Raw genomic sequence first — 10,431 nt, 5'->3', positions numbered from 1 at the left:
GAGCTATCGCACAGGCAACGGCTCCCCAGCTGAATAAATCACCTCGCACCAATTCGTGGTCCCTACCTCCCCATCGCCCACTCACCCACCCACCCACCCCCGATCGCCAGCTGGGCTCTCCTCTTATAAGTAAAAAGGACGTGTTCACTATTTGATGTGTATTTCTTTATAAAGGCATCGGGCGTCTATAAATAGCCGAGGTTAGAGCAGCTTCTGCTGCGAAATCAATACCCCGTCCCCCCTTCCCCTTGCTCCTTCGGCTGAGCTGCCTTATTAATTATGAAAGGGCTCCTCTGCGCCCCGGCTCCGGCTCCGCAGCCTCCTCCTTAATGGTGGTTGCTGCCTTCCCTCGGCCGGGGCTCGGCAGCGCTCCGCGCCCGCGGGAGAGCCCCGCCGCCCGCCCCCGCTCCCGGGGCTCCCTGCGCCGCTCCCGGGAAAACGGGGCTGCTGCGGTGCGCGGCTTCGGCGGGAGGAGGAGGAGGAGGGTGGGAGGATTTACAGCATTATTTTTAAGGAGCAAAAGAAAGGGGAAAGTAAGAAGAGGGGAAAAAAAAAAAAAAAAAAAAAAAAAAGAGAGAGAGAGAAAGGCTTCGACTAAGCCATTGAGGCACCCTGTCCTTGTTTGAACTGAAATTGCCGTGTTCGTCAAGGGATGGGTTCAAGATTTAGACTTCCTTGCCTTAAAAGTCCTGTCCTTTCCAAGATACTCTCGGCATATTTTATAAAAAGGACGACACCCTCATTTCAAACAATAATTTTTATTTTATACTTCTGTCTATACTTTGTAGCAAATCTTTTTTTGTTATTTTTTTGCTGAATTGACTTTATAATAAACTCTTGTTTAAATTACATTTTTCTTCTCTTTTAAAATCAAGGCTCTTTTTTTTTTTTTCAAAATCATTTTGTTGTTATTTTTTTTTTTTCCTTTAGGTTTACATTTAAGCCCCCTTTTTGTGATCTCTACGGTTGGATATTCAGGTATTTTACTGTTATGTGTAACATCTAAAACAAAGAGGAGGAAAAAATTAAAGGCAGTGAATTCGGAAAGATGCCTTCGAACAGCAAGTAAAGGTAAACTCTCAGAGATGTTAGCAGCATTCCGTCATTCCTCCGGGCATTTAGATACGTCTTTCTTTCTCTTGCTCCTTCCTTCCTTAGCTGTTCGTTTCCCTCTCTTTCTCTCCCTCTCTCGCTCTCTTTTCCCCTTGAGGAAAAATGTTCTTTTTTATTTATTTTTAATTTTTTTTTCCAGTGGAATGACCAAAAAAACACAAGCGACTGTGGAGGAAAGATGAGAGATTGTGAATTATTCACCATATGCTTCACACGTGGACATCTACCTTGGATTTCTCGCCAGTGCCTTTTCCTGTCTGCGGTTTTTGTTCTCGCCTCGCACACTGCCACATTTTTAGCGGAGCCCGTGGCTCGCCGGGAGGTACCCGGCCGGTTACAGCCTTAGCAGTAGGTGGCCCAGAGCCGTTCCTGAGATTGCGTTTGCACAACGAGGGCTCGAGTTAGTTTCTTTATATTTTTCTCTATTTTTGATTCGAAGCGATAGTAAAGCTGAGGTCCGATTTGGGCTGCGCGCCGCTGCCTGTTTGGTAAGATTTGGCAAATAAAACACAAAAAAGAAAAAAAAAAAAAAAAAAAAAAAAAAAAAAAAAAAGAAAAAAAAAAAGGGAGAACGCTTCCACAGTCCTACATGGGTGTTTCACCATCATCAGCCACCACCACCACCATCATCATCATCATCAACCACAGAAAAGCACAACGTCCCCAAAGCAACGGATGGACACTTCCTCTATAGATCCAGCACATGGAGAGGGTGTGGGTGTGAGTGTGCTCGCCCCCCTAGAAAGGCAGCCAGGTCACTAGGGCGGCCCACAGAGCCGCCAGGAGCAGGGGCAAGGCCGGCGGGAGGAGGGACGGTGCCGCGCCGCTGCCGCCTCCGCACAGTTCAAATAAGCTGCCTTGGAAATCGAGGTTTTTGGATTCCCGTCTCAATTTCTCCCAGAGGTCTGTCGCTCCTTCCTGGCAATCGGTGAGCGCTGTGAGGGTGCAGGCGTGGAAATCATCCCAGTACCTGCAGCAAGGGAGAGCAGCCGGCGTCAAAAGAGGCTCGCACCCACCTTCCCGGGGAGGAGCCGCCCCTCGGGCCCGCCGCCCCCTCCTCCGCCGGCGGAGCCAGCCGGGCGTGCCGAAAAGGGAGGCTGGGCCGGCGGGGAGGAGCCGCTGCCTGAGGGTTCGGGGGTCCCCCCCATCCCCAACCCCGCCTTCGGCGCCAGCCCTGTCAGGGTGCTGCAAAAATTGCTCTGCTGGGTTTCTGGCGGAGGGGTCTTTGCCTGACGGGGGGAGGGGACACGCACCCCTCGGCTTCCAGGAGCCAGCCCAGGAACCCGCGGGCTCGTCCCGAGGGTTTCTCGTCACCGGTGGGAAAGATGGGGGTGGGAAAGGCACCCTTTGGAGTGCGGTGTAGAAGCCCCCGGGAGGTATTCCCCGGGGCAGAAAAAGGCCCTTACTGCAGGAAAAGCTCAAGGAGGAAGAGTAGGAGAAGCAGGAAGGGTAGGAGAAGGAAGAAGGAGCATTTTCCACTTCTGGGAGCCTCGCACCGACCCGCAGCACTGCAGGGGGAGCGACCCCTGATCCATGGCCAGGGGTCTATAGGCAGGGAAGAGATTCGCTTTACCAGGATAATCTCCAGCTATTCGCACAAATTTGCCTTCTTTTTTTTTTTTTTTCTTTTTTTCTTTTCTTTTTTTTTTTTTTTCAATTCCTTTCTTCACGGGGACTGGACCCGCGTTTGTCGCCGGGGCAGACACCCTTCGTTCCACGGACCGCATGGGGAGGGTAGTGGGCTATTTTTCCTCTCCATGTCTGAGTTATCGAAAATCACCCCGAATCTGCCCTCCGCCTTCTACTTCCCCCACGCCTCAAGGCAGACGTCTGCGAAACTGGGTCTTGATTTTTTTTCTTTGTTTTAATTTTTTTTTCCAAAGTAGTCTTACTGCCTCTAATTTATGAGCACTCTAAGCTGGTTGTAGACTCCCAATGTTTGCTACATTTGTAATAAATAATGAGATACTGAGAAGCCACAGTCTGAGAGTGTGCCTCTCCTGCAGTATTTCTGCTGTAATTGCATCTCCCAAAGGAAAATTAAATCTTTCACCATCTTTTTTCAATACACATCCCGGCACAGGGCGAAGGCAATCGGATGGTGGAAGGTGGTCAGGAAAAGGGTCTTTCTTGGAAAATAATTATCTTTAGAGATCAGGATCACATTTGATCTGGCACTCGAGAGCATAAGATACCATATCAGGACCCTGCTGCCCCTGGGTATTTATTTCTGTTCCAGGACACAAAGTAAACCTCAGCCCAGCATTTACAGAGAAGTGCCAGCCTTTTTAGGGGTTTGACTCAGAAATCTCTAGGACAGAGGAGTGTTACAGAGTCTCTTCACACTTCCTCTTTTTCCTTTCCTTTCCTTTCCTTTCCTTTCCTTTCCTTTCCTTTCCTTTCCTTTCCTTTTCTTCTCACCTTCCCATTTCATGTCTTTTGTTTCCTGATTTTTGCGGAGCAAAATAAAAACCCAAAACTATTCTAAACTTATTTATGTCTAAAGATACTATCTCGTTTCTAAATATTTATTTTTTTCTTCTTTTTTTTTTTTTTTTTGTTGGGTTTTTTAAACGGGTGGGTTTTACACTGAAAAATTTTTTTTTTTTTTTTAAATGTGTGTGGTTTGGGTTTGGGGTTTTTTGTTTTGTTGTTTTGTGGCAGTTTTTTTTCTTTTTCCTCCCAGACATATCGAAAATGCTCGACTTTTCTTCCCTGTGCGGGACATGATTTTGCAAGGCGAGCTCTTTTTCTCCTCTTAATATTTTTGTTGCTGTTGTTATTGCTATTATTATTATTATTATTATTATTATTATTATTATTATTATTATTATCATCATCATCCTTTATCGTTGCCCTTTCCTTCTTGTCCCTTCTGTGCCAGGGGCAAGTCGAAACTGGTGGCAAATGGGTTTTCCTGGGGCCATGGAGGTGGCAGGAGAGAGCTGGCGCTGGGACGGCCGCCTCTCTGCCGCTGGGCGATTCATATCATGACAGGGCTCTTCCCTATTTAATTACGTTTTGTTTTCCGAGGGGCCCCCTCCCCAGCGCCGGCTGTGCCCGGCCGGGGTGGGCAGCCTCGCACCGGCCTCGGGGGGAGCCCGGAGCCAGCCGGGTGAGCGTGTCCCACAGGCAGCAATAAGGAAAGGGATAACGATCCCCGGGCAGCTAATGTCAGCACCCCAGTGCAGATCGGGGCAAGGGAAAGAATACGTAAGAGAAGCTAATTAGGGAAAAGAAAAAACAAAAACAAAACCAAACAAAACCAAAAAGAACAAGGGCTGAGAAAACAAACCAGGGAAGAAAGCGAAAGAAAGAAAGAAAGAAAGAACGAAAGAAAGAAAGAAAGAAAGAACGAAAGAAAGAAAGAAAGAAAGAACGAAAGAAAGAAAGAAAGAAAGAACGAAAGAAAGAAAGAAAGAAAGAAAACCCAAACCAAAACAAACAAACCTCAGATTCACAGAGGCAAAAAAAGAAAGAAAGAAAGGAAAAAAAAAAAAAAAGACGTTGTAAAAAATTCCCTCCAGACTTCGCTGTTCCCCAAGCCCGGTCTGTCCCTGTGGCAGTGAGCTTGGAGGGACCCTGGAGCGGAGAATCCAGCCCCAGAGCGTAACCCCGCTTTACTTGTGTTCCTTCCCTCCTTCCCGCCACCATTCAGCCTCGCCCCCCTTGCCCAGCCCCGGGTGACCCCCACTGTCCCCCCGCGGCCCCGAAGAAGAGAGGAAAGACCTACGCGCAGATCGTTTGGAGATTTCTCTTGTCGTCCAGGTCCTGCGGGTAGTTGGCCATGTTATCGCCCAGCCGCAGCAAACAATCCGAGAAGCCCCTAAAGACCGCATCGCACCGCCCCGCCGCTCTCACCGCCTGCACCAGGTACGCTGCGGGGGCAGGGGCACAGGTCAGCACCGCCGGCCCCCGCCCCCGGCCCGCCGCCCCCGACTCGCCCCTTCCCTTCTCCTCCCCCCGCCCGCCCCCAGCCCTTGCTAAAAGCGCGACCCGGGGCAGGAGAGGGGCGGTGGGACGGAGCCAGGCTCGCCATCGCACTCGAGGAGGTGAGCCAGGGGCTTTTCGCCCTTTTCGTTTTTAGTACCGGAGGGTTCGGTGTCTGTGGATTAGCGGCGTTGCTTTCATTAAATTTTTTCCCTTTTTTTCCCTCCCTTTTTTTTTTTTCTTTAAGGGGAGAGGAGGAGGGGAGGTGGAGATGCGCTGCCTGCTTCCCCCCGGACTTGATCCTTTGTTAGAAAATTCCTCCTGGAAGCAGCAGGAGCGTTTCTCCGTACAAACGCAGGCGCACGCACACGCACACGCTCCCTATTGCCCAGGTCGCTGGGCAAACACCGCGCAAGGTGCAGCGGGGAAAAAATTAAATTAAATTAATAATAACAATAATAATAATAATAATAATAATAATAATAATAATAATAATAATAATAATAATAATAAAATCGCTAGAAAGATCTGCGGTAGAGACACTCAAAGAAGGGACAGCGAAATCACGCAGACAGCTGCGGGGGTGCCCACCCGGCAGTGCCTGTGCTGGGGGCGGCAGGGCGGGACCGGCCCCGCACCCCCAAACCCGCTGCCCAGGCATCTCTCGGGATGGCTCCAGCCAAGGGCATCCGGTTCAGCGCAACAGGAACCAACACAAGAACAACCGCCTGCAAAGGCGGGAAGAAAATGAGTTACGGGCTCCTCCTGCGTGCCCGAGAGGACACGGGACGGGACGGGACGTGGGACCCGAGCAAGGCCTGTGCCGCCGCTCGGCATCCCGCACACGCCGCAGCCGCACGGCGGGCGGGGGTACCCGGGCACGGCGAGGGGCTGGCTGCCAGCCGCTCTCCTGCCCGCGGCGGGAGCCGGGGACGCCGCGGTGTCCCCAGGCCCGGGGGATGTCGCTGCGGCCAGCGGGGGCGGGAAGGGGCTTCCCCCGTCCCTTGAGGAGGAGCCCCTTGCCGCCCACACCGTCGGGCGTCGGGTGGGGACGCCTCCCGCATCGTGTCCCTAGGGAATAGCTGTGACGGGGTGTGTGTGTGTGTGTTTCCTTGCCGGGTACCGGTTACAAGCTAAATGGCTGACTCCAGAAGAGACAGTTTCAACCCAAATCCTCCTCTTGCCGTTTGTTTCATCGCTAACATGACTTGGTGGCCACTCCCCTCTACACACACACACACACACCAGCACCAGCCGCCACATCAAACCCCCGGCAGGCTCCAGACATTGGCTACGATAGAAAAAAAAAAAAAAAAAAAAAAAAAAAAAAAAAAAAAAAAAGCCAGGCAAACAAATAGAGACGAATCGAAGACCATCCCGAGGGTAAAACCATGTCCTATAAAACCCGCGCCATCTCGCTCCGGCAGCTACAGTGGAGGGGGAGTTGCCAGGAATTTCTGCAAAAAAGTGTGGGGCTGTGCTGAAAATCCGGGGTTCGAAGAGGAGCCCTGCCCCAGGCTGGGGCCAGGGGAGGCGGGAGGGGTTGGCGGGGGTCACGTTTGGGACCAGTGGTGAGCCGAGCATCCCTCGCCCCCGAAGGGCAGCCCGGCCCTGTCTGCCCGTGCCGCTGCCTCCGCACGGGGTATCCCCGACTCTAAGCTGCCCCAAACCCCGCCAATAAATTAAACATATATATATATATATATATATATATATATATATATATAAAAGGAAGGGGGGGGGAAAAAAGGAAAAAAGCAAAAGCGGATAGACACTGTTCCTGTCTGATTCAAAGACAACGGGATTTCTCATGAACTAGGTCGCTTGTGCCTTGCCGTTTCCACGACCTTCCACACCCGCACCGCCACTCAAAGACAGCAGTGTGCAGCAATGTGCAATGCAGCAGGACCGCAGGAGCCCTCCGTGACGGACCGGGCCCCCTCCCGAAACCCATTCCCCGTTCTCCCGGTCCTGCGGCTGGTCTATTCCTCCTGTCCCTTCCGCGGAGACTGAGCCCACCCCAACTCCCAGCTCGGTCACCTCCCAAAATGTCAGGGATTTCGGACAGCTCCAATCTCCTATGCCTAAATCCTAAATAAATAAATAAATAAATACTCCCCCCTGCCCCCCCCCCCCCCTCTTTTTTTTTTTTTTTTTTAAGTCCCGTTGCATAGACATTTTGGGAACGAGCCGAGCATCCATTTCACACGAGCCTTTACCGGGGACGGGGCAAAGCAGGTGGCCCTTCGCAAACCCCACACCGACAACCAGAATCTGATTCCGGGGGTGGGGAGGTGTGGAGGAGGTGGGGGGAAGGTTACCCTAAATACCGAAGGAGGAGCAGAGAGCAGAAAAGCCCTCCACGAGCTTCAGAGCTGTCCCCTTTCAGGGCACCGCAAAGCCACCGCACCGCCACCATCCCCTCGGTGTGCAGCAGTGTCTGGGGGTAACTTTCCAAATGACTGCTCATGCTCATGCCAGCCCGGGAAAGGCATTTCCCAGCGACTCTAGCTGCCTTTTGAAATTTGAAATAAAATCCATCCTCGGCTGAACCAAATAAACACAACAGAAAGAAAATCTTCCTCCTCCTCCTCCAAATGAATGAACGAACACACAAACAAAAATTGCAAGGATTGAAATTAAGGATAACATCCAAATAAAGCCTCCCCCCTTCTTTCTGTGACAGTACAAAAAACTGGCCTTGTGAAGAGTTCAGCCTTATTTAAAATGGAATGGTAATACGAATGTAGGGGTTTGCATCATTTAACCACATTTCCCAGAGGTCAACATTTCGTTGCACTATTTCTTCACCCCCCCACCCCCCCTTTTATTAGATCAAGAAATGTTCAAGGTTTTCTTTTTTTGCCTCCCTTTCTAATTCTCCCCTCATTTTTTTTCCTTCTTCTTTCTTTGTTACCCATAAAATTCTGCAGAGGTTTTCTGGAGAGGAGTGTGACCGAGCAAAAGGACCTCTAAATAGCAATGCCGAGCTAATTTTTTTTTTTTTTTATTGTATCAGAATTCCTTTGCAGGGAAATATTTTCAAAGGGCTCTTCACACCTGACAGTCTAGATAATAAAAGACGTGCTTTAATTCCTTTTTCATTAAAACCCAGTTTTGGATCATGCTCGGGAATCTACATATCCAGCAGATAATCTTTAAAATTTGCCTATACAGGACCAAAGTGGTCATTAACTTGGAGATTGTTTAATGTCCGTAACAAAAAAAAAAATCTCAGGAAAGAAACGTATAAAATGAATCCGAGAGCAAACCAACAAAAGCAACCGGCAAAACCCCCAAGATATTGAACAAAACCGGCAACAAGCACACAAAATACACACCGGCATGGAAAGAAACCTGTTCTATTTTAAGTAACAGCATATATAGAATTTTTTTGGACCTGCTCGATTTTTGACAGGTCTTCTCCAAGCACAAAATTAACGACTGGGCGGTGGGACCCCGCGATTTTTTAAAGTAATTTTTATTTGTTTAATCGCTGCATTAATTATTTCCTTTAATTTAGTGATGGGTTTTCTTTGGTTTTAAGATGCTCTACGAATGGGAAAACGTTCTGGTTCCCAAAGGGAGACCTTTGCTTGTCCCCCAGATTTTCTGCAAAAAAAAACTTTCCAGCTAGATCTCTCGCAAGACATTTTGTCTCCGTTCTTATTTCTCTGTCCCTCGGGGAGGGGAGGAAAATTTCTTAGCACTGGAGTCACCAAACTGTAAGTGGAAGGGAATGAAGGGGACATCCGAAAACCAGATACAAACGCAACCGCTCGTGGGGACCGAGAGAAAAGGAGGGAAAAGAAGGAAGAAGAGGCGGAGGGAAAATAAAAAGCGAAGTATGAGTGAGCATGCACCACTTTAGCAAAAACGAAAACCAAAAGTGGTTTACCAGAAATCAGTAAACCGGCTCCCTTTCCTGCGGACTCCCTTGCCTTGAGAGCGTGCCGGAACGCGGAGCTGCGGCCGCGAAGGGAAGGCGGGGAGCGGAGCGCGGGGTCCCGCCGCCCGCACCGCGGCCCCCCGCGCGGGTTATCCCGGCGCTCCGCTCCTGCATGCATCAGCCGGGCTGGGGCGCGCACAACTTGACACGGAATTTGGCAGTCCACTTACCTATCTGCACAGCAAGGATCAGAGAAATATAACTGCCGTTCAACTTAAGTCCCATCCTACATTTAGTAAAACCATTTGCGGCTGCAGATCTTTAAATAGTTACTTTGGAGAACGTGGGGGAAAGCTGAAAAATAGACATTGCCAACAAGTTCCGAGCAGCGGAGGACTTTGCAGACAAGGGGGGGAGACAAGAGGAGAAGGAGAGGAAGAGGGAGGCAGCGGGAGAGGGCGAGGAAGGCTGGCTGGGAATGGTTCGCTCCATTAGGAGGGGGCGGAGGAAGTACAGCCTCACGCCCACCACCGGCCCTGACGTGGGGGGATGACACCGACCGGGTTTTTTTCCCCCCTTCTTATTTTTTTTTTTATAAATGTGCACCTTGGAAGAGGAGCGCCATTTATAGGCATCACAGGCTGGATTTACTCGCTCTCCCCGTGTCCCCCCGCCCCATAAATCGCCGAGAAACTCCCCCCGCTCCCCGCGTTCCTCCTGCCCCGTGTGGTGGCGATGGGGGCGGCAGCCGGGACCGTCCCCCCGGGGGCGGGAGCGCTGCGGGGGCGGGAGGGGACACACAGACACAGACACACAGACACACAGACGCACACACAGACACGCACACGGAGGAGCCGCCCCCCGGGGGTGGGGATAGCACGGCAGAACCCCCCCGCCCCCGGGGCCGCCCCGTCGGGGCTGGCCGGCCCGGCCCCCGCGCTGCGCAGCGTGCAGGGGGACAGGGACGTGCGGGGGTCCCCTCCCCCTGCCCGCCCCTCCCCCACCATGACGTCACCCTCGGGCTGAGGTTTGGGGGGAGCGGGGAAGGAGGGGGAATGGTCTCTCCCGGCCTTTTTGCCGGCGTTCAGTCCCGGCGGCAGCAGCCCGGCGGTGACACCGCAGAGGGTGGCGTGGAGAACGGGGTCACGCGTGGGACAGCCCGGGGGAGTCGCGGTGGGGCTGTCCTGCTGCTGGGACCATGGCACCCAGCCATCGCACCCCATCCTCTGGGGACGGGCTACAGGTGTGATGGGGCTGCGTGGAGGGCATGGGGCCGCCCGAGGCTCCGATGAGCCCTGCCGGGGATAAGGCTTGTTCTGGGGTACCCTGTCACCCGGGACTGTCCTCAAGGCCATCCTCTCCAGCAGCACGAGAGGGACCTCAAGGTGCCAGCATGGGTTTCTCCCAGCCAAAGTAATCAGCAAAAACCCCTACAGCCTTCTCCCGTGGCTCTTGCACTGCACAGTTTCCCCCCTTGCCCAGCTCAGCCCTGACCTTCA

The 10,431-nt window shown here is 51.8% G+C and overlaps 1 protein-coding gene across 1 annotated transcript; it reads right to left on the bottom strand.

Annotated features, from left to right (window-relative positions):
• Positions 1–742: 742 nt before the first annotated feature.
• NRN1 (neuritin 1) lies at positions 743–9,408 on the bottom strand. Its single transcript, XM_041413199.1, has 3 exons — positions 9,163–9,408; positions 4,847–4,991; positions 743–2,083 (listed from the first exon to the last, which is right to left on the bottom strand). The coding sequence occupies exons 1-3, from the start codon at positions 9,215–9,217 to the stop codon at positions 1,852–1,854; spliced, it is 432 nt and encodes a 143-aa protein (XP_041269133.1). The 5' UTR covers positions 9,218–9,408; the 3' UTR covers positions 743–1,851.
• Positions 9,409–10,431: the final 1,023 nt, after the last annotated feature.

Source organism: Onychostruthus taczanowskii, unplaced genomic scaffold, assembly GCF_017590055.1.
Source record: "Onychostruthus taczanowskii isolate IOZ18803 unplaced genomic scaffold, ASM1759005v1 scaffold40, whole genome shotgun sequence".
NCBI lineage: Eukaryota > Metazoa > Chordata > Aves > Passeriformes > Passeridae > Onychostruthus > Onychostruthus taczanowskii.
The sequence above is the reverse complement of the archived record's forward strand: the minus strand, read 5'-3'. Positions and strand labels throughout refer to the sequence as shown.

What these genes read in the sequence shown, in the direction of transcription:
- NRN1 (XM_041413199.1), bottom strand. Translation starts at nt 9,217, where the DNA reads ATGGGACTTAAGTTGAACGGCAGTTATATTTCTCTGATCCTTGCTGTG. An exon ending in GATCCTTGCTGTGCAGATAG is followed by an intron (nt 4,992 to 9,162) that starts GTAAGTGGACTG and finishes CTGCCCCCGCAG; the next exon opens with CGTACCTGGTGCAGGCGGTG. An exon ending in AATCTCCAAACGATCTGCGC is followed by an intron (nt 2,084 to 4,846) that starts GTAGGTCTTTCC and finishes CCCTTGCTGCAG; the next exon opens with GTACTGGGATGATTTCCACG.